The sequence below is a fragment of the Tetrao urogallus genome (genome assembly GCF_951394365.1).
Source record: "Tetrao urogallus genome assembly, chromosome: 7".
Lineage (NCBI taxonomy): Eukaryota > Metazoa > Chordata > Aves > Galliformes > Phasianidae > Tetrao > Tetrao urogallus.
The window spans coordinates 35753212-35778164 of record NC_136820.1 but is presented as its reverse complement, the minus strand read 5'-3'; the positions used below and the strand labels follow the sequence as shown (position 1 = coordinate 35778164).

At 40.3% G+C, this 24953-nt stretch overlaps 1 protein-coding gene across 1 annotated transcript; it reads right to left on the bottom strand.

The window, feature by feature from the left end:
• Window positions 1-1537: 1537 nt before the first annotated feature.
• Window positions 1538-24195, bottom strand: ACBD5 (acyl-CoA binding domain containing 5; the record flags this gene model as incomplete). The annotated part of the gene is made up of 12 exons (XM_079538649.1): window positions 1538-1651; window positions 1939-1989; window positions 3572-3771; window positions 4706-4982; window positions 6901-7007; window positions 7672-7872; window positions 8751-8888; window positions 17961-17993; window positions 18137-18248; window positions 21568-21640; window positions 23026-23146; window positions 24120-24195. The coding sequence occupies 12 exons, from the start codon at window positions 24193-24195 to the stop codon at window positions 1538-1540; spliced, it is 1503 nt and encodes a 500-aa protein (XP_079394775.1).
• Between the last annotated feature and the right edge of the window lie 758 nt (window positions 24196-24953).

Here is a 24953-nt window from a genome sequence, read left to right as displayed (position 1 = left end):
GGCATTTTGTTTCATTTTGTCTCCAAGTGTACTGATCAACCTCCTCCCCTTAGCTACAGGAGATGAAACTCCCGATGGAAAAGTGATGCAGAAACAGTCCTCAAACATAGGAACCTTTCTTCACAAACAGAAGAGAAAGGGACTGGAGCATCTCTTCTATGAGGAAAGGCTGAGAAAGCTGGGACTGTTCAGCTTGGAGAAGAGGAGGCTCAGGGGAGATCTGAAGGGAGGATGCCAAGAGGGTGGAGCCAGGCTCACCTCAGTGGTGCCCAGTGCCAAGACAAGGCATAAAGCAAAACACAAGATGTTCCACACCAACATCAGGATACAGCCCTTTGCTGTCAGAGTGACACAGCTCTGGCACGGGCTGCCCAGAGGCAGTGGAGTGTCCTCCTTGAAGATCTTCAGAAGCAGTCTGGATGTGGGCCTGGGCACCCTGCTGTGGGTGTCCTTGCTTGAAAGGGGTTGGACCAGGCAGACCCAGGGGTCTCTGCCAGCCTCAGCCATGCTGGGATCCTGTGATTTTACCATTCAAGAGAACACTATGCCACGAAAACTTTCAATAATTAAGAAGTTATAATTTAAGCTAATTCTGGTAAGGTGGACACATCGCAGACTCTGCAGAATAGCAGAAAAGAAAAAGCTCAGGACTAAAAGGTAAGAGCACTCAATATTATCAGGTGCAAAGTATGTAGTAACCAGGGAACACTGATTTGATATTATGATGATTAAAAAGTTGAGAAAAAGTAAGGTGAGAATACAGCTGTCCTTCATCTAAAGGAAGCCAAAGTAGACATTACAAAAATACCATTGTAAGTTGCTTGTAAACGTAAAATAAGAAATAGGTGACATGAGACTCCATAACATATTTGACAGGACATAGCTGTCTCATGGCACAAGGTAAGTAGGGAGCCTAGCAAGAAAATGGCTCAGGAGGATACTGGGAGTGGCAGGGTCACAGAATGTCATGGACACACCTCCAAGGTATCCAGCCTTGACTACTTTTGTGCACTCTCTGAAATTGCTCTTCTGCATCACTTCATGGATTTAACCTAAATCGTCTCTACTGAGCATACTACATAAAGAGTCATATTAACCAACAGTTTCTAACATTGAGACATTTTCTCTTCATGTCTCTTCCTAGAAGTAAGTCCCAGCTACTGGAAGGCATTCCTAGCTTCCAGCATCTCTCCTTGAGCATTTGTCCTGAGTTTTGGGGAATAAACCACACACCTTCCAAAGGTCACAGTATCACAGACTCTACTGCACAATCTGCTTTAGCTTTCTATTGTCAGAGCTATGAGTTCCCAATACAGGTAAGAAAACATTAAGCAAGATGTCCTGAAAAAAGCAACTTTGTTTAAACAGGACCCATTAAGCTCCCCGTTCTGACATGGAACTCATGGCTCAGATATACATGCATGCTCTTGCATTATTCTTACGTGTGAAGGCAGGTTTTTTTATGTCTAAATAACCTACTTCATACTGATCATCAACAGGTGAAGGAAAGTATATAGGAGCCACTGAATGCACATCTTTACCTTCGCTTTCTTTGAAGATATACGTGCACCAACCACTGGGCAATAAACGGCCATACAATAGCAAAAGCTAAAACGCCAGGAGAAATTTCAAAGGGCCACCATGATGGTTTCTAAGGAAGACAGAAGAGAGTCCAGTCAGCAACCTGCACGTGCGTATACAGCACCACATCTGTACTTCACAAATGCTTCAAATGCTACCATACCAAATAGAAAAAACTGGTAAGACCAGAAAAAAAAAAAAATTGTCTATTCAATAATCTTTTCAGGAACAAATTATTTTTATATCACTTCATCAAGGAAGAGACAACATGAAAAGCACATACAAAAAAAGCCAGACACAAAACATTCATCTCTTCCTTTCACGTTGCTTTTTGCAAATGGAAAAAACGGGATTTACCTTAACAGAGGAGGCAGGTGGATAATTTGACTGTAGTGTTGCAGATCTTGCCTTTAAATACAAAGAAAGACCTCATAAGTGTCAAAAAACAATTACACTATTTCTGCTACACTAAATGAGAATATTTAGTTCTTCACGGTGGCTTTGCAGTCTGTTTGACAGCTTGAGGAACAGTTCTTAGAAGGAAAGGAAGCTTTTCCTTGACATTGTTAAAAGCAGTACTACACTCAGTGCAACCCACCTTCCATCACTTGGTTTCCAACTTAACCTCTCATGCTTCCATTAAACTTCAGAGCATTTTTATCACATTTCTGTGTGTTAAAATACGAATCAGTATCACTGACTGAACCTCTCTAGTTTTTCAAGGCTCCCCCTGCCCATGCAACTTTATCTCCGGTCGAAATCCAGCAGGTGCAATAATCCAGAGATGAAATTCCAGCAAGTTAACTTGCATAACAAAGTACTTAAACACTGGTCTGTAATAAAGACAAGAAGCATTCTTTCAGTGTGCCCTAAGCTATAGCTATACAGTCTAACCAAGGAATCCATCCAAAATCTTATAGGCAATATAGAGAAAGAGAAGTACCAGAAACACTTCAAGCCTTTTCCTACATACTGTTGTGGTGCTTCCACAGGAATAAAAAAGTCAGCTTTCTAGGCCTTTCCTAATGAATGTGTGAACCAGAAGCTTCTTGACCTTGCTGCTCCTCAGAAAATGAAAGCACAGCGTGAACTGCTGGGCAAAAATCTTTGACTTATTCTTCATATATTGCTTTAGTAAAAAGAAAGAAAAAAATTAATCTGTGTGCAAACACCAGATTCTTGAACAGCTAAGCTGAAGCAAAATTACAGTTTTAGGAAATCCTCTTCCCTGGCTGCCTTAGGTATGGGGTACGTGCATCTCATAGGACACTTACTGACATGGCTCTACAATGCTCAGGCACATCAAATATCAACACGACAAAGAGAACCAAGTATTTCTGACTGCTGGTTGAATATAGTTCTATCACATTCTATCCTGCATACACTACTAAGTGTAGCAGTATTCCCACTGAAATGGAAAGAAAAAGAAACACTACATCAACAAATATCTACACTCTTAAGACTTCTGCTTGTCTTGTACACATGATGTGAAACTCCAAGGGAGTTGGATTACTTTGAAGGAAAAGAATGCTATGAGAAACCAATTTGCTAGCTGAATAATGAACTCAGAATTTCTGCCTGCAAACATTTACCAATGTGGGAAATTAAGATAATTTTATTTCCTTTGAAAATGCACTGAAATCTACCGATGAATCCCATGGGATCCCACAGTACTATCATTAACCATGGAACATCTATGTCACAACTGCATAATGTGTACTGATAATGATGGCTGAGATTAGTCGTACAACAGAAATGAGCACAATGATGTATGGTTAATATCTAAGTTAATATGCATGGTTTTGTTCACAGGTACAACAGTCCTGAATTGTGTTCCTAACATTAGGTCACAAAAAGAAATTCTAAGTTGAAACAAACTACAGAATATCACAAATTTATTTGCAGTTTAAGAAACATTGTTTTAATCTGAAAGCATAAAGATACTCGAGGAGATTCAACAAAAATATAATCAACTTGCTTCAGTGCGTACCTGTGATGCTGTAACGGCCTCCAGCATATGCAACCTCTGCAGGACATTCTGCATGTCTTCTTGCAACCGCATCAGCACCACTGCGATCTGCTCGTTGAGGCTGCCCCGCGGCCCCCTCTCTGATCCCCAGCGCTCTCCATCCCCTCCATTACCCATCTGTCCACCTTGCGAACCGTCTCCTAAAGGATGAAGTCTGTGCCCTACGTTGGGAGGGAAGAAACGGATGCTTAAAACACAGAATTGGCTACCAGCTCTATTGAAAATGTTTGTTAGGAACACTTGTTCAATTTTCTTCCACCCCAACTGAGTGCTTTATTCAGGCAGCTCAAAAGTGCCGGGAGGTTCCTGCGTTTGAGATGTTTCCCTGCATGAAGTCTTACGTAACAGAACCTTCACCTATCACATTCCCTTAGCTGTACACATAACCAAATGTGTTTCTGTCTGCTTGTAGCAAACTAAGTCGAACAAGAAAAAAGGGGAGACTGTTAAACTAATGTGCAGCCCTACAATATGTTCTTCAGAATAGTTTACAATGTAAGTGCTCTTTTAAAATTTTCTCCTTAATTTTGCCATTTGATGCCATGCAAAAAGACATGGTATAAATAAATGCAATGCTTTAACAACCAGAACAGATAGCATCAGCATAAATAAAAGGTGTGGCTAATACCCCAATTATATAGAAAACAATGTGTAATTGATACCTTTCCATGAGGTTCCCTGGTTTCAAATAGAGGTATAAATAGGCATGCATTTAAAAATAAATACGTAACTTGTAAAGAAATTTTTTGCAAGCACAGATGGGTTTTGAAGATTACACTTTAAGAAGGGTGGGTGCTACAGACAACAGTTGGATTTTAAGGTCAGCCAAAACTGAAGCAGCCAATTCACTTATTAAAGATCTCCACAACACAATAAAATTATTCTGCAATGATTACTATGAATGAAATAAATTCTTTGAACACAAAACTGATCACCACCCACTGGAATTAACATTTTATTAGCTACTTTTACTGTGAAGGACAGAGGCATTGTATAGTGGGACTGTCTTACTGAACAAGGCTGACCAGCGCTTCTTAGTCTCCTCTCACTTATAGCCATGAGCAGAGTAGAAAATACAAAAGCTGTGCGCAGTACCTCTCCCTCTTCTGACACCATAAAAATCTGCTTTTTCTCCATCCTTCTTCTCCTTGTGAGGGGCCCCATTACTGGCTTTGCCATCTTCTCCTCCACACTTGACTTCACCTTTTTCTTGAACTGCTCCTTCTACAGCATTTCCCAGCTGCAGATTCCCAGCAGTTGTGCAAGCACGCCTTGGAAGATCAGTATTTTCTAATAGGAGATGATGATCTACATCCAAGAAATGGGATGAACACTTTAAAGATCCTTTAGCTGACGTGATGATCTCCGAGGGCTACAAATTAACAAGTAATTAGAGTCTGTAAAATGTAACAGTTAACCATTAAAAAGGAAGAAGCAGCATCTTTTCTTTCACTTTAAGAAAGCAGCCTGCTCTGCATTATGACTTTTAACAGGAACATTTGTTTTGCTATAGAACGTGCTTACTGATGCCCAAACATTCTTTCCAAATTGAAAAGGTTAGACATTCACTTGAGACAAATATTCTCAAAACACTGAACTACTTGGAATTACTTTAGACATTTTCAGCATACTCTCATACACTCACTGAACCTTTGGAAGATCTCAAAATGTTCAGTTTTCCTTTGGTTTTGCCTCCTAGACAGTGAAGAACTATCCTAAACTAACTGGTGAAACAGACTGTCAAAAGCCATGTGCTATTAGCAATGTTGGGCTAACAGCGCTCACACTCACTGCAAAGAAATCACAGTATTTATTATCAACCTGCTCAATATTGCTTGACTGCACCCTGTATTTTTCACAAATAAAAGTAAATTCTACCAAGTTTTTCATTCAAAATCTGTGATACTGCAGAAAGACATTAAAAATAGCTGCCATGAACATTGGCTGGGTCACAATTACACGTTCTGCAAGAGGACTGCCTTGAAGTGCTACAAGCATCCTTTGTTCAGTGAAAGGACAAAGTATGAGCACAACTACATGTCGAAGCAGACAGGAGAGCTCAGCTAGCTGCAGGTAACTCCATGAAAAAGGAAAAATAGCAAAAAAGAGGAGAAAAAGAAATGCAAACTGCTGCCAAAAATCCTGTTTGTCAAATACAGATCTGCATCATCAGAACTGAATATTGACTATTTGCTACACCTTTTGCAATATTTAAGTTCAGTGAATGTTTTCTCATTTTAGTCAGCCTGTAGTTGTACATCTATACTTATTTCTACACACACCTATCTGAACTAAACTTTTCACATTCAAGTTGGGAAATTGATACCTATCTACCCACGCCCATGAAAGAGCCTCAAACAAGTTCAAACAGTACACAAGACAACTGGGAAACAACCTACATAAATAACATCTTGAAGCATTTCTACCAAATCACCTTTTGCAACAGCTTTCACTGCTGCACAGAATTCTGATTTGCTAAAAGGAAACGGATAAGAAAACAATGCAACACTGCTTGCAGGCCTTTCTGATCACGAGCGCCATTCACACAGTCCTCTCCTGAATGAGGAAGCCAGGTGTTTGAGTACACTCTGCCAAGCCTACACTGAAACTGGATCTCCAAAAGAGGTCCATACCAGTAATTCAACTACGACCACAGTTAATACAAGCAACAGTTCAGTGATAACTAAGCCAGTACAGTTGGTGCCCACCTTTTACATGGAAGTCAAAGATGCATGTTATGTCTGAAGAGAGTACAAGATCCCCCACAAATCATCATCTCCCATTTCTCTAGATCTAGGCCGCTTTCTTCCACTGGCCTACAGGTTTCCTGCTCAGGCTTACTCTTTACTTATTCTAAGAAACAAATGCAGGATTTATCAGGCCAGAAAATGAGAGCAAAGATCCACACACTACAGAGATGCTTCGTGATTCTGAGGGTCAGCTGAATTCTGGTCCCTACACATGTTACTAGACCCTGTTACCTGTGGATATAACCCTTACTTTCTTCATACCATTCCTTTTGACAGTTGTTTCTATGAGCTGCTGGTTTGGACCATTTCCCCTCACCTAAATTCTGTGAGGGCAATAATGCGGAGGCTGCTGGAGCAGTATTAACCAAGCTGTAAAAGACTGACAATAAAAAGAACACAAAATGATAGTTCAAATAAGAGAAAGGTATGTGTGTGTTATTTCATTCACCTCTGGATGTCCAGGCTCACCTGACAGACAGGAACCTATTTAAAAACAGGCATATTAGCTTCAAACTACATATAGGAATATTAATCTCTTACCTCTTCTAGTCCAAGTTGCTCCATCGAGTCACAATAAACTTCACTGTCTGAATCACTGGTTAAGTGCTGAGTTCCTGAGACCTCTTCAGTGCTCTCCTCATTTGCGCCTGTATTTGAAGGAGGTATGCACATGTGCTTTGTAAATGTGAGCCAATCTTGGCAAAGAGTAAAGCAACGAGTTAAAATACCTAGGTGAGCTCCAGTTCACGCCCTATTCATCTACTGTTGTCATCCTATTAATAAATTATACAAAGCGTTTGCTAAGGGAAAACCAAGCATCATACTGATATTTCTATGTTCTAAGATCAAAATTTTAATTTTTGTCTGTTCATTTCACCCTCCTTCCTAATCTCAGTATAAAGTAGTTTTGAACAAAGTCGTCAACTGATTTTCAAGTGGTAGATTTGGACATCAGTTACGATAAACTGACATTCACAATATTTTCAGCCTTGACAAATACAGATATTAATGATCTTCGTTTAATGACAAATTAGCTTTCAAATGCAAATAACATACACAGATAATACAATGATTTTAAAAGATAATTGCACTTCTGTATATTTGAGCCTCCCTCTGAATTTACCCCTTTTTCTGTAAAAGATGTTTAAAAAAGCACCTTATTTTAAACTGCTAAGAATTGACTTAAATTCTTAGTACTCTTACTTCACGTTCATACTACTGGAGGATACCACTTCTCATTTTTGAGTCCCAGGATTAAGATTTCCAAGAAAAACATATGCAAATTAGCACGTGATCTTGCAAGAAGAATACCTTGGTGATCACAGTTATTAGCTATTTCTAGGCTTGGCTCTGTCTTCTTTATTTCTTCCTCCACATTCAAGCCATTCAAGGCAGATTTGGTCTGGATTCCATTCTGCATATCTGGGATAATGCTGTCCTTGTAACAGTCATTAGCAACAATATTTTCCATATCCTTAGCAGCTAATGATTCTGTTTTTAGATTCTTACATTCTGTAAAAGAACAGGAAAACCTTGCAGATAGAAAGCCAGGTATATAATAGCTAAAAACACAGTTCTTAAAGCAGATAACTTTCTGATGGTCTATATGTAAAATGTTTATGCAGAACAAAACACAAAAATGTTTCTAGATTCACATTTGCAGGGATTGTTCTGTTACTGTAAAAAAGCATTAATGTAACAGTTTAACTTGCATAAAGAGCAGCTGATGTTTAACACATAACTAAGCAATTCCACCATTGGCCCCTCTGACAACTCAAATAATTATCCCAATGTCCTTGGTGGGAAAAAGAACTGCATAAAATTCTAAATGTGTGATTTCATTTGGTTTTCACTCGACACTGTTACTACTCAAAACCCTTATGAGCCCCCAAAATGAATGCCATTGCAAGTTCTGTTTTCCTTTCTCTGAAGAAATGTGATTTTCAATTCTACTGTTACTAACAGCTGCTACAAGTAGCACTGGCAACAAAAAGGAAAACAACACATGATATTCTATCAATTCTTAAATAACACTCTGACATAACTTTCTAGCAGTCAAAAAATGTATGGCAGTACAACAAGCACAGCATTGACAATCCTTTGGGACTTTCTGATACTTATACAGTTAAAAAAAAGAGACAAAAAGCCTCTGGAAGAATCACAGCATGTTTGAGGTTGGCAGGGACCTCTCATTCCATCTGGCCCAACCCCTGCTCAAGCGGGGACACCCAGATCTGGGCATCCACAACCATGTCCAGGTAGCTTTTGAGTATCTCCAAGGAGACACAATCTCTCTGAGCAATCTGTGCCACTGCTTCATCGCTTGCACAGTACAGAAGTGTTTTCTGAAGTGTTTCCAAGAGGCATTGGTCTAAGTGTAGAAAACATACCCTTTATATTTTGCTGGAGTTCTTTTTCTTCCTCTTCACGAAGTCCTTCTTCTTCTGATTCTGCTCCACTATCACTACTCTCAGCTTTTCCATTCACAGTCTTTAGATTTGGAGCAGAATTCAGGATGTTACTAAGGTCTGAGAAAACATTCAACGAGGAAAAAGTGAGTATTTTAAACGAAACTAACACACAGCTCCTCCAGAAATATCAGGCAGCTGCTGCAGAAAAGCATTTCCATATTAAAAGAACAATCAACGAATGCCAGTTTTATTTCTGTATGCTCTTCCTTAATTATTTTAAAGTTTCTCTTTTGTGGTTTACCACAGAATGCCTGACTACTCATGAATGATTCTGAGGAAGCCTACTGGAAAAAGACAGCACATTACATGTTACTTTCGCTACAAAACCTCTGACCAAGACTATTATCCACACTTCTGGTACAGCTACAGTAACGCTTTCTCTAGGACTGATATGGCCATTTTCTCTGAATCCAGAGATCACTATTTTTATAGAAGTTTCCTTTGGGGCTGAAATGCTTCAAAACTGCGAACTCTGGAACATTCCACTCAATTATGTGAGCAACCAGATTCTGTGAAAAGGGAATATTCTATTAATCTCTTCCCACAGTGGTTTAAACAAAACGTGATAACAAAATGTATACAAATATTTATCTGGCAAAGTGCACATGGAAGTAAGCACTCTGAGTTCAGTGAAAAAGATGGTGTAATTAATACACAGTGCATTTGTTTGCTTGTCTAATTATACAAATATATTTTATATATATATATAAAACAAATATTAAAAAAATAAAGTAACAGTTTAGCTTTTGTTTTCCATATCTGTGATCATTTCAAGGTTCCTGATTCACTCCATGTTCAAAGTATTGCAAGCTAAAGATCCTTAAAAATATAAAAAAGAGAATTTAAAGTGGACAGTTCCTAGACACTCCCACTCTTTACGTGTTGACCATAAGGCTGGATTCTGTCTGCTTTAATTGTCATCATAGCACTCCACAACTTGTACATAACTTGTATAACTCCATAACTCTGCATAACTTGTACGTTCCCTTGATGGAATCTTGAAAGATTAATTAATGTCAAGCCTTTAATTAATTAGGCTTAATATTAAAGAGCAAAATAATATCCAATTATACCGGAGTTGTCAAACCAGCCCTGCTACTTTCTTTGCTGCATGTAGAGCGATGGGTTTTCTACTTGAATCTTGCAATGAAGAACTGATCTGCTTTCCCCAGTCCTTCCCCAGTAATCCATACTGCTTAAAAAATAAAAAACAAAAGAGCTTTTATTTAGAAATAATGAATACGTTAAATTCCCTGTTCACCTCAGTCTGACTGTGAAATAAGCACTCTACAGGCACCTCGTGTCACCATTTTGGATTGCAATTAAACTTTTATCTGAAAGTAACTGGAAAAGCCATCACCTCTTTTGTGGACCATGAGAATATAAGCAATCACAAAGTCATTCTGTTCTTCCTGAAAAACAGTATTTGCAAAAAAAAAAAAAAAAAAAAAAAAGACTTCATAGGAGATTCCCACCATATTCCCTGTTTATTTCTCATAAGCATCTTTTGCTTACTGTAAATCTCAAATCTAGAGATGTTTATCAGGGAACAAACAGTGCAAGAAGGATAACGTAACACTGACATCCTCTGCAGCACGAGCAGTAGGCACAGTGACAGCTTGCTGGCAATGCAGAAGCAGGCATCACCCTCTCCATTGAAATAAAAACAGGGTGGGGAGCAAACATGCAAGTGCCATACCCAGCCGTGGGAGTGAACAGGAAAAACAAGAGTTGGAGACACATCCAGCCATAAAGGCAGGTGATTAAAAAACTGAAAACCTCCTCACCCTGCCCGACATATTGCAAAAAGTCCAAACCATACCATCAATGTATTTCTTAAGATTTACTTCTGTTTGGTTTTGAAGAGGAACATTATTGCACATGAAAATGTTTTCTTAGTACTCTATTTCAGCATGGAGATTATTAATCTGGGGAAACTTCTGTGTGCTACACTGCACCTATTCAAATGGAATCACAGAGTGGTTTGAGTTGGAAAGGACCCTTAAAGGCCATCTGGCCCAACTCCCCTGCAATGAACAGGGACACCTACACTGGATCAGGTGCTCAGAGCCCCATCCAGCCTGACCGTGGGTGTCTTCAGGGACGGGGCATCCACCACCTCTCTGGGCAACCTGTGCCAGTGCCTCACCACCCTATTGTAAAAAAGCTTTTTCCTTGTATGTACTCTAAACTCATAAAGACGTAAAACTGAAGGAAAGTATCAGGAGTAACAGCAGTATGCCATGAAACACCTGAAAAACAAAATCTCTCAGGATCATATTTCTTCCACAAGGTTACTCTTAGCAACAGTGCTCCCGAAGACCACAGAGGCACAGCTTTGATGCAGACTCCAAAGGACACAGCACATTGTACAAAGCCATGGCCTCGCTGAAATACCATGCTTGATTCTGCACTTCTTGTCAGAATCCCTACAGTGTTATTCTCACCAAGTCCATCCCAAATTGCTTCTACTTCTATGAGGTATGCGCACCAAAGCCTAATCAGAGCCAACTGGTAGCAATTTCCACAGCCTTGTGGGTAGGTCAGTAATTGCTCCTTGAGGAATGCAGCTTTTAATATGAATAACTCCATCAGCTTGAAAGTAGCAAAATCTTAGCTACTGAAGAATGATTTCTATGACTTTTACTTATAGCAACTTACATAGGGACTTCTTTGTACTATATTCATATCAATTAATGCTCTGTCCAAATTTGGGTGTCAAGTCCCCAGACACCAGTATATATAAATCATGTTGATGGTTACTTTGATAATCAGGTAACCAGAATTCTTTTCTTGCCATCATAACCCAATGTTCCATGCTTGTAGCTGATCCATGTAGGCTTCCTGTTTCAATTCCAAGTTTATACAACTACGCTCTGCCACTTCTCATTCATCTAGTTTCACAAATTTCCTCCTTCCTTTTGAAACTGATGCATTCCCATACTGTATTGCTGCAAGGAGAGATCATTTACCACAGGGGAAGGAGTACGCTTCAGGGCTTAGCTATGCTTTGGAAATCCCTCTGACATTTATCCTTTCATAACAGCCTTCCAACCAAAAGTCTCTTTGAGCAGTCTATGAAACAGGATGAACAGCTGATTTTCCATCAGAACTGAGCTTGTAAGTAGTATTTTAACACGTGATTCAAAGCATAGATATGCATCCCTTCTGACCTGGAGCTGTGCTGCCTGACATAGCCTATGCTCGCTCTTTATCCTTACATGAGACTACAACACATTCAAGTTGGTGTTTACTTAAACAACACATCTTAAAATGAGTAATAGACCTTCACTAGCCTAGACTGGTTTCACTAAGAAGCTCTCAAATGAGCAGCTCAGAGGACAGACTGCTGAAGGCAATGGCTTCTGAAGTTTCATTTATTTTCTGAGGGGAAAAAAAAGGACAAAGGGTACATGCAAGCATTGAGAAGTCTAGTCTTCAACCAGAAGACTTAGTTTGCCTTGTTTCTTGCACTCTTTTTTGGACAAAGCTGCTCTACAACACACTAATGAACTGTCCTCACAAATAAGATGGCAAGAGGGCATGCCAAAAATAAAGACAAAAACACAAAATCCCTTAACTACCATTCTTTTAATCACTCTATTTGATGATCAGATTTTGCTCTATACAGTTTTCATTTTTTTTTTTTTTTAATTTAGTCTTCCTGAACTTCACTATAGCAGGAACAAAGACCTCTCCTTTTTCTTTAATTTACTCCAGATGACCACAACCCTTTTTCGTCCACATTCCTCTCTCTTCTTACGTGTTACTCAAGCTGTTACAGAAAAATATATGCCATTTTATTTTCATAAACAATAGTCATGTCTTTATTTGCCATTTACAAATACCAAAACAATCTGTGGATAAATAAATATTAAGAGCAGCTTCTTATACATACTATTAACTTGCAAGAATGCACTGAGGATTACTGACTTAATCATCCTGGAACTTTACGTTTTTCTTCCATTCAGTATCAATGGAGCTCTTCTCCATTTATACCATACTGGTACTTACTCCCCAGAATTTTCAGGGCACTTTCCACGTAAAAATAAGGCTACTGAGTTTTATTTGACTGACGTATGCATGGTTTTCTTCTTTCTCTGCTTGAGACTTGAGCCAGAAGAGACAACCTGCTTGTATTTTTGGACAGAGAGCAGCTCAGTAAGGACAGCAGCTGATCCGCAGGCAATCCCAACAATGGCAGGCAGTTCCATGCAATAAGGCACCAGGCACCCAAAATACAGGGCCACTAGCACATGCAGATCAGTTACAGGGTGCATGTGCAGAGAGAACAATAATGTAGGCTTTGCCAACATACTGTCAACATCTTAGAAAGTGATCAGGAATAAGAATGAACGTGAAAAACAGCTGCTTCTTAGATTTCATATTAGCTCTTAATTACAGCAATTCCAAGACCCAGGATGTCCCCATGTCTGGTACTGCATTCCCCTGGGAGAATGAGCAGGATTTGCTATGTTCTCTTCTGTGTGGAAGAGATACAGTCAATATTTGGAAATTTTTTGTTGTGTAAGAAGTAGAGAGGGGTTTTATGTACTAGTGTGATGATACGTGTAAGTACACATGAATATAATAACACACATCTGTCCCAGAAAGTGCATCAAAACTCCATAAAGAAAACCAAGTTAGGCCTGAAAGCAACAGAAGAATCTATTTCTGGGTCACCTATAGTCCAGTCAACAGGAAAGTAATTTCAATCAAAAACTGTCTCGCCTTATACAAGAAAAAAAAATTACACAGGAAATAACATCAAGATTGTGTGCCCCGCAACCTGCTCTTAGCAACTGAACAGCAACAGTCTTTCTCACCCATATTAAACATAGCCTCATGGATAACTGATGGCTCTTCCATGCATATTTGAGACTATGATTAAAGTAATTATTTTTCTTATAATAAAGTTGTACATAAAACACTAACCCACGCTCATTAGACACAAAAGCTATTATTGTTGATTCAGTTCCAGCATGAAACACAGTACAGTCGGGTTTGCCTTGTACAAGATGGTTTTGGAAGTAAACTGCTAAACTGCTGAGACAGAGGCTAGTGTGGATTTTATTTTTGCATCTATGAATATGATCTGTAGCCTTCATAGAATCTTAGAACAGCTGAGGTTGGCAGGGAGCTCTGGTTCCACCTGTTCCACCCCCTGCTCAAGAAGAGCCATCCGGAGCAGGGTGCCCAGGGCCACGTCCAGGATTTTTAGGATCTCCAGAGAGGTAACTCCACAACCTCTAAGGGATATTTTGTCATCCACACAACAGATAAGCGATTTGTAATATCTAGACAGAACCTTGATTATAGCTGTTGCTTATCACAGGGGACTAGAACTGGAAAAATAGTTTAAAAAGAACTTTAAAACCTCTCTCAACACCCAACAGCTTCTCCTGCCCTACACCTGCCCTGCTTTAATGCACCTCGTCACTGTGGTACAGCCACCCACTCTAGATATCCCACTAAAGCACAGCAATTCTGAAGTACCAGGGGTTGCAGTTATTTTCCCCCTTCTTACAAAGCATTAGGGATTCATAGCCATTAAGTTCCTTAAAAATCCTAGTGAGGAAAGAGGAAGGAGGAGGAAGGAAATTAGTTTAGCAAGTATCTTTGAAGTCAAGCACAAATGAGAAACTGAGCTTATAAAGCAAACAGAGGGTGTTTCACAAGAAGCCCACACACAAGCAGGAAAAGCATGCCACCAAATGCTTCATTACAAAGCAAATATATTAAAAATGAGATGAGCTCTTTGAAAAAAATACAACAATTTGAAAAAGAGAAACTAATCATATGCAATCTACAGAAGCACAGCTAGGAACTATTTTACGTTTTAAGAGCAAGAAAAGTGTTTTTGAGAATTAATAATTAAGAGCAGACTCACTTCTTTCAAATGCAATATTCCCCCCTAAGCTTACCTGCATCCTGAACTAGAAGCACTGGAATGGATGCACTCACTTGCACCAACATCATGCATACCTCAGTGAATACTGTCTTCTAAGCTTAGCTCTCACATCCAAGCAACTGCTCAATAACTGTATCTGCCTGCAACTTCTGCCTCTCACACCAGGTGCTACTGAAGTGGTGCCCTGTATAGGCAAGAAAAAAAAAAAAAAAAGCTACACTGCAACCAGCACTGCCCAAAAGTAGCGTGTCAGTCAGAGTAGCAGACAGTGCGCTTCAACAGAGCTTATTACAGTTGTAATTACAGCAGTTACAACGCACCTGGGAGCAAAGGGCTCAGGAGAAAAACACTAAGCACTAAAACACTAAGGATGACAAAAGTATTACAATGCTGAAACCTTCCTGTCTCCACAGTGCATAACTTGTCATTGCTGAAGGCAACATTTAGTCTTCACAAAGGTTTATAAGGAACACTTCTGCTCAGCATAACAGCAGAGGGTTGACTTTATTTAGTGAGATTCACTGATATAACTGTGTTTTAAATGCTGGTCTTCTTTAGAAGTGAGCTGGACATCAGATTTCTCATTCATTTGTTAGCAAATACTCGTTAAGGCTGCTCTTCTAAAGCAGCAGTGTCCCTGTGAGGTAGTGACCTGTAACATCTACCACCAGCTACAGACAAAAGGATCCCTCTTTAGCACAGCAAAAATTGCCCACTTTCTTCTGTAGCCCTAAGACAGATAAGGGTCCAGTTTCTCCTTTGACATACTGTATTTTACGGACCTGAATTAGTCTTTTCCCCCACCTACCCCCTTTAAAATACTTTCTACCTGTCACAAAGACTATTATCTGAAGAGCCTCAGCTTCTCAGCCACAGTCTGAGCTTTCAGAACATTGCCCAAGTTATGTACTCTTGAAATATTCCTCAGACCTACATAGTCTACTGGACAAAACTATGCTCCCCTCCTAACTCCTCTTCTGATTTCCCAGAGGTATGGCACAGACCAAGTCTGGGGATTGTAACGTATAAATCAGGCAACTTTCTCTTAGCTGCCATTTTATGTTGGCATGTGAAACCTCAGGGTTGCTCATTAAGGTGAGCCACAAGCTCTGTTGACTCAAAAGACATTATTTCAATGGTTTGCATTTAACATTAACAGAGAAACCACAAGGAGTAGAAATTTAATTTTAAAAGGCTACACTTCGGTTGAGAGGCCAATAACACATCAGATGCATACTGCCTGGTAGCAGATGTTGAAGCAAGATGATATTCTTTATTGATGACATACTTTTTAGGAAGCAGCATGCAATTCTTACATAGATGGATAGTCATTTTCACTCAGACAAAAGCCTGATGGAAAAGCAAAAGGCAAATCTTCATTCAAAATGGGCCAAAAGAAAACAGAGTACAATGAGTACAATACAAAAAACAAACAAATAAACAAACAAAAAACAAACACTAAGAGAAGGGGCCCAGTTTCCAGGACATAAAAATTACCTGCACCTTAAAAAACAACAACAAAAAAACAACTTCCAAAATAGAAACTATACAGAGCAAGGGCAGAGGAGACTGCAAGAACTAACACAAGTGAAAATAACAATGCATCCATTTTTAAGAGTACTGTCACCAGTGTCTCACCACTTCAAAGCAAACTCGGGCAGAGCAGCTTAACTCCTTAGAATGAATCTGTGAGAGTGAATGTAACCGTGTCTCCATACTCCTATGGAATATTTTAAGACCTGCACTATGAATAATACTGATTAGTTGAAGCTTCACTTTCCATCATGGAAGCATTAAGAGCACTGAAGAAAGGATTTCAAAAATCTTAAGTGTAAACATAACATTCTATGATAAAACAATGGAATTCTACAAAAATTGTCGTAACTCAGTGTGGCAGAATTAGAAGTTGCAGATTTAAGTTGCATGTGCTTTATCACACATCATTAAATTTATCCCATTGTGCTACTGTTGCAATAAAGTTGAAGTTGGCTATTCTATGTCAATTTTACTTACAGTGCCTTGTGCTTCATGCTGAATCTTCAAACTATACCTGTTTCAGTAATAAACTTAAAAGATAAGTATCCTAACTTTTTTCTGCCTGAGTCTTTTTTTTTTTTTTTTATTTTTAAATAAGGCACTTGTGGCACTTTGCCATAGACACCAAGTGTAAGTAAATCCTTATTACACAGCTGACTGACCTGAATCTACTGATACTCTTAAAATCTTGCCTATCAATCTAGCTGTCAGGCAAGCTCATTAAACTCCTGACATGAACTATGTGCAATTGTAATCTTAAAAATTACTGTTTCAAAGCAGCCATTTGAAAACCTCAACCAGTACCCTTACTCAAATGGAATGAATAACTATTTACCTCCCTCTGAGACTCCACGCCAAAACCAAATCAAAACTGTGTTTGCTTAAGAAGGGGAAAAGGCCCACATACAAGACACCAGTCATTGCTGCCTGTTAAGCACATCAAACTCATTTGTGCAACGGTTCTAGAGCTGTTACAGGTTTTCTCCTTTTGCATTTCAACAGTTTTCACTGAAATGAAGACAGTTCAAAATCACTAAGGCTTATATCACAACCTTATGAGCACATTGCCTCTAATAAAAACCATTACCAAAACATTTTTACAATGGCATTGCCAAATTAAAGCACCACATTGATTTTTATGCCACACTGCTAGGTTTGCCACTTGTTGGAAACAAAGTGGTTAAAAAGATACTCCCCTTGTAAATTTGAATCTCGGGAAGTTAACCTGAAAGTTTCACAAATTCAGCTTGTATTCTGAAGGTGTTATGAAACCATGATTAACAAAGCTGTGGGTTTTGACTCGGGAAGACTTTTTTTTTTTTTTTTTTTTTTTTTAAATAAAATTTAGATGAGATGACAAAGCTGCATTACTGTGTAGCAGCATGCATTTCCAACAGTCATTCCTTTTATGAATGAATAGCAAGAGCTAGATTTGGCTTTAAATACGCTTCTTTCCTCAGGAAGAGTTTTCCTTCAGCAGCTCAGAAAGCACGTAGATAACGACTAAACACACCGCTTCCTGGATCTAACTCTATTTTTTTTTTTTTAAACCTATTTTTTAATAGAAATAGAAGATTAGCCTAACGAGGTGGCAAACCCAGAAGTCACAAGTGTTAGCAAGAAATTACTACAGCACCAAAACAATGGAAGAGATGGACTTATCCATAATTTCTTATTCCTACCTTCCAAGTATTTAGATACTTTCTCCATTCGAACTGCCGTATAGTAGAGAGAATGAACAGAAAGACGTAACATTTAGCTTTAAAATCACTTACAGAAAACAAGCACCTTCCCCCCTTCCCTCCCAAAAGCTGGAGTTGTGATTATTAATAGCACAAAGGAAGTTATTTGTTCGAACCTGAGGTTAGGCCAGATCCTCTGTTCTTTTTATCTTCCACTATTTCATAGAACGGGCCTATTACTTGCAGTAATTCTTCAACTTTGTCCGTCATTGGCATACTCTCAAGTATCTGCACAAGTCCAAAATATGAAGTACCTCATGAAACAGCATTTCAATGATTCATCCATTTCAAATAATTTTACAAACTGTCATCCATTGACAAGTTAGTAACATTTCACTGCATTTCTCAATATATTGTTGTGATTTATTTATTTTAAAAAATTTATTTAAAAAACTCCACAACATCATAAACCAAACCTAACAAGAACCCTAACTAGCTTTATTAACTTTTTGTGGGCAAAGACAAAACAGTAGAGCTCACGTCCCACTAAGGGACAGCTATAGCAAAGTGTTAGCAGACTTTGGAACCCATTATTTCAGTAATTTCAAAGTAAACCAACTCAAAGTTCATCAGGCTGCTGTTATCTGATGTGGAAAGGCAATCAGTAAAAATAAATCACAAAGAAAATAAAACTGAAAGAGTTATTTGCCAGAGGATTCTTCTGGTTGGTCAGACCCTGTCATCTTCAGTGGAACCTAAGGCACAGACAAAAGTACTCTCCCAGGTCCATCTGAACCTCTCTCCCCAACCCCCCCCACACCCCCCCCAAAAAAAAAAAAAAAAAAAAAAAAAAACAACACCACAAAATGGACAGAATACAGGAAAGCAAACTGCCACCTATGGTACATTCCCTCCTTCAGAAGGGCAATGGAAAGGAACAGATTGGAGGAACAAGTTGCCAAAGAGCATGCATCTCACATAAAAGCACCAAGCACATCGCTCAGAAGCAGAAGCAAATGCTACTCCTTCACAAAGCAGAAGCTCCAGGCAGGCTAGCAGGTAACACGCCTATTCCAAACCAGTCAAATATACCAGGAGACAAAGATCCTATCAAAATGCAATTTCGCTGATGCTTCTGACCTATTTAGTGTACATAATTCATTCTATATTTGTAAGTGAGAAATGCTCTGTGCTCAGCTATCGAGCTAGAGATGAACCAGAAACAGGAAAGATTTGTTTTTTCTTAAAAATAAGAAACAACAACAACAAAAAAACAGAATTGATAGAAACAAGAAAACCTCTCTACAGCAACAAAAATGGCAGGTATTTACATTTGTCAGCTGAACCATAAGCTAACAGCTTTTAGGCAAGAGAAAAAAAAAAGAAAACAGGCAAGACATAAATGAATTCTAGATTGCTGATTTCTTTGGGTGCCAGTTCACATATGAATATTCTTGTTTTAAATTAAAAACACTGTAGTGGTTTCTATGCTATACAATAATTTACTTGAAGTACATTAATCTAAACAGTATTACTACATAGAAGTTTCAGAAATGTGACTTGGAACAGATATTTATCTTAAACAAAATGCACTGAGTTCACACTCAGCAGGGACTAAGATGCTGGATGGCCACTCATCCAGCACACCTTCCTCAACAACTGCAGTTTTCAGCACTGCCACTTCAGAATCATAGACTCACAAGGTTGGAAACTATATCTGCAAGATCATCCAGTCCAACCGTCCTCCCACTACCATTGCTCCACCAGCACTAAACCACATCTCACAGCTTCTCATCCAGACGCCTCTTGAACACTGCTAGGGACAGCGACTCCACCACCTCCCTGGGCAGCCATTCCAGTGCCTGACCACTCTCTGAGAGAAAAAGTTCTTCCTTATGTCTAACCTAAACCTCCTCTGATACAACATGTGGCCATTTCCTCGGGTCCTGTTTGTTGCCTGGGAGAAGAGGCCAAACCCCTTGTCGTCACAACTTCCCTTCAGGAGGTTGTACAGTGCAGTGAGGTCTCCCCTGAGCCTCCTCTTTTCCAGACTGAACAATCCCAGCTCCCTCAGCCGCTCCTCATCAGCCCTGTGCTCCAGACCCCTCACCAGTTTCGTTGCCCTTCTCTAGGCACATTCCAGGGTTCCAGGGAAAATAAACCACCAAAGCCACCAAACAAATAATAATGTTAATGTTGTGAATGGGTCACCTGACACATGCAGCCTAGGGTTACATCCCATGGTGGTGGAATGGGGAGAAACATAGCAAGGGTACACCCTTAAGTTACATCAGTATCCAGATGTCACCTCCCAACCTGACCATGGATATCTATGCAGCAGCAGAGCACCTGCAGTAACACCATGGAGATGAGTGTGGTACTGATAGAACCATCCAGTGGACTTGAAACACACACTTCTACTGATGTTTCAAGTAAAACAAATCAGCCTGGAAAAGCTAAAGCCAGCATTTCAAGTGACAGGGCTGAAGCAGCAGCAATGCAGAGTAAACAGATCCCTAGTTTCAAAACTGAATGAGGCAAGAAGCCATTTGCTCTCCAATCCTTACACGTGATCTCTACAGAGGCAGAATATTTGTGCTTCATTTGGGTCAAGTAAGCAGGCTTCCTCACAGGAGACTCACTCAGGCGTTTGTTCGGTGCAAACACAACTTCACCTAATTTTCAGCATCCTGACAAATCAATTAGTGCATTGAAAACAGCAAGTGCACTACTGATGTGTCACTGCATTTCAAAAAGGAGATTTGAAAGGAAGCACTAAATCTTGTGGTCTGCATTCAAAAGACACTTAAAATTTAGTGGGGATTTTTGTTTTTAATTTACCTAATTAAGATAAATAACATATGGCCTCTTCTGTTTTCTGGAGGTGCAGTAGGGTTATGTTGTTTGTTTGCTTAAAATTTTTCATTTAGAAACAGCAACAGCACTGCTAATGAGAACAAAATAATCAAAATCACAGATAGAAAAAAATAGTTGTTGAATTCCAGCTCCATACCAAGTAAAGGTTTTTTGCTATACCAATTATCAATCATGCCAAGTATTCCAGCAAACATTTAAGATTATTAAAATACTGTCCTAAGAGGAAAAACAAGTGTATCCAGAGTAAAACTTAGATTTCCCTTGCCTTGGTATTAACCTCATTTTAAGTTACAGATACACCTTCATCCAGAGCGACTATAAAAAAAAAAAAGAAAAATATATATTTAAACTGGAAAGGCTACCTGAAGTAGATACAGTGTAAAGGATTGCAGAGCAAAGGGTTACTCAGAAAAAGACAAGAGACCTTAATTCTGAACATCTACCTTAGCTAATACTTCAGTACTACTTTAGCTCTGTAACTTAAGTTTCATATCAACTAGAACTCTTGTTTTTCCCCCAAACCAACCCAAATCCAGTATCTTTGAAGGAAACTACAGAGTTTTATTTGCCCCACAGGCCAAAAAGCATACTACTAAGGCATAACAGCTCATAAAAGGAAGAATTCATTTGGAGCTCTGACAGCATTCACTGAGAATTCCTTCACATTTCCTAGTTTAGCTCATGGAACATTTTGTTCTAAAAGATACCTTCCACTTGTTAAGAAATTTACCTTTTTCATTTCTTCAACATAAGCTATCATGGCTTCCTCTTTGGACATATCTCCCAGGGCACTCCAAGCATCCCTAGGAAAGAAAGTCACACATCTTCAGAGACTCAAAGGCCCACAGGATTTTTTTTAGCCTTAAATAGGTCAGTTATACAATTCTCAAAGTTTCTCTCATACAAGTAAAATGTTTAAAAAATAATAATATTAATAACAATAAAAATTTAAACTGTAAACTGCTATTGTACCCAAGTTTGTAATTTGCTAAGATAATTAAAGTAGTGGGACATACATACAGAAGAAACAAAATGAACAGCCTGGGGACTAGCTAATCAACGATGATCTTGTACCCAGTAACTTTGTTTACAAGTCCAGATATTATGAAAAACACATACTCCCCTTTCTTTTGACTGACTTAGGGTCCTTGCCAACAGGAAAAAAAAAAAGCCTAATACTCAGCTGGCACTTACAAATATCTGCCAGAATAAGTCATAAGTTGGTCAGTAATAAGTCAGAATAGGCTACAACAAAAGTGTGCCATCCTTTGCACCTGAGTTTAGTAACAAAGGAAAGATGCACCTGTCCAAAAGGCAAATAATTTAATCATTGCCTCCAGCTACCACCGTAGTTAACTCATGACCTAAAAAATACCCAACTTTCCAGTCCTGCAACACAGAAAATGTCAATCAAACTTTTTAGCATTGCAAAAAGAATGCCAGAACACAGGCTGAAATAAAGCATTTCCTTAGCCAGAACTGCACTCGATTTGACACTATCCTTACCTTTTGCCAGACTACTTGTCCTGCTTACAGCAAAACCCCAAGGCTGGGGATTACATTTCAGCCACAAACAGCCAGATGAGTGGGAGCTTACTGTCCCAGTCATGCAAACACACCTTCTCCCCATTTCACAGATCCCAAGAAGACCCTGACCATAGAGACAGCAATAATAGTTGCTTTTCAGAAAAAAAACTATTAAAATAACTTAATTAGGGGAGTGTTCATACAGGTTCTCAGACAGATCTTCACAGTGCTCAGAAGGCTTGTAGTCTAAAAAAAAATGCTATCAGCAGCAAGTCCTGTCACTGAGCACATGAACCAGGCACAAACAAAACCTACCCCAAGAGCTTGAAGCTGTAGCAAAAGCTTTTAGTGAGCATCTATGTACTTCATGCTCATATTATATAATATAAGAAGAAGAATTTCAGACACTGTTCTACATTACACTGTGTAGACTGCCTAGTTTTGTTCTACAGGGTGGATATACAGTGTGGAAACATTACAATGGTTTATAACTCCTCGAAAAAAATCATCTGAAACATAAGAAGGAAAACAAAGTAACAGAGATTAAAAAAGAAAATGTAAAAAAAAAAAAAAAAAAAAAAAAAAAAAAGAAATTATTCCTTCAAGAACTACTCCTCTTAACACCTCCACCCAAGTATAAAGAAAAGTCATGAAAAGTTACCATTTATATCTACCAATAGGATCCCAAAATCCAGGTCTTGGAATGTTACAGGGTCCTTGTGTTGCCTGCTTATAAAAGCTATAGAACTTCAGCATCATTTCATTTGTTGGCTGGAAAGAACCTAGTGAAAGCATTTTAAAATACAATTAAAGTATAATCAAGTATGTTAGCAAGTATTTTGCAAGCTTAGTATTTCTGCCAGAAAACAGCCTGCAGTTTATTCCAGCTTCATTCACAGCAGTGCAGTTTAAGTCAATGAAAAACATCTTCACTTCATCTAACTGGAGTCAGCCACACTGACAATATTTACTTCACAGAGAGCAAGCTGAAGATTAAACAAGGGACTATAACCTTTACTGCTTCTAAGGTCAGAATCCACAATTAGCAAAGAGTAACAAGTAACAAAGAGCAAGGCTCCTTTCACTTAGTTTAAAGGGGCAGATTCCACTTCCAGTAACAAAGTATGTCACAGGTCATTTTCACATGGCAAACAGGAATCTACGAAAAGACTCCAGAAAACAGAACAACAGTAACTCCTCTGGCATTGCTTTTGTTTACTCGTTATTTGACAGGACTTCCAATCACAGCCTCATCGCTCTTCCTTGTTTTCTTCTCTTCCTTCACAGAACAAAGATTGGTAGGGGTAGGAAGCGCAAACACAACACTGCAATAACTGGCAGAGAAAATTCATACTTATTCCTTTAAATCAAATATTCTGGGGCTGGATTTTTGTCATTAAGGGATGCCAGCAACAACCTTTAGTCCCAGCTCTTGACAAACCCATCTTTACTTATCACAGCGACCAAAAGGATACATTTTGACGTTTTGCTCTGCTGTTTCGTTAAACCTTTCAGCAGAAGGACCCCATGTGACATCAGCTCCCAAGCTGCCAAACCAAGTCAGGACATGAGGAAGGCCCTTCCCCAGCACAGAGCCGCGGGCCGGCGGGGAGCCGCAGACCCCTCCTCCAGGAGGAACTTCTTTCCCAAGTTCGGAAGGTGCTATTTCAGACAGGACGGGGGCCCGCTTCCCCCCCGGCCCCCCGCCGCACAGACCCCAGCCGGCCGCGCCCGCCGTCCTCAGGCTGCACTCACCATTTTTGGGCAGGCTCTGGATCACCTTCACGGCCGCCTCGAACCGGGTGGCGTGCACGGAGCCGGTCTCCGCCATCTCCGCCTCGCGTCCCGTCCCGTCCCTCGCCGCCTCCCGCTCTGCCACCGCGCCGGGCTGCGTCGGCGGAGCGGGAGCAGGTCAGCCTCCCCCGCCGTGCCGCCCGCAGCACGGGAAGGGGCAAAGCGCCACCGCGCCGCCACCCCACCGCGCCGCCACCCCACCGCCCCCCGGCGGCAGCGGGTGCCCGTGCCGCCCCGCTTCCCAGCGCTCCCCCTGCGGCGCGGTGCAACGCACGCAGAGCAGCGCCCCGGCCCGGCCTCGCCTTGCAGAGCGAGCGCGACCCCCAACGCCCCTAGTACGGCCAAAGGCCCACCCCTACCTTCCTCCCCTCGTTAGGCGCCCATGTTATGTCTCCCTCAGCAGCGCCCTTCCCCTCCCATCGCACCGCCCCGGAGCCGTCCGGGGCTCGCTGGGAATCGTAGTTCGCCACCGCCCGGCTCCGGGGCCTGGTGGCACGGCACGGCACGGCACGGCACGGCACGGCGCCCGTGGGCCTCGCCGCCGCGGCCTGCCCGTCCGCTGCGGCCTCCAACGCCGGGATGTGTGTGAACGTTCAAAATGTGCCACGCTCAGCCCATTTACGGTGCTGACCGTGTACCTTCAGGGAATCCCCTGCTGGCCTATCCGTCTGCCTTGCTGCTTGCTGCCCTCTCACAGTTGCCTCTTACTCCCCCCCCCCCCCGCTTCCACATACTTCAGCTGAAATATCTCTGTGGTTACACTTTCAATGACTCCTACTTAATTTAAAATCCCAT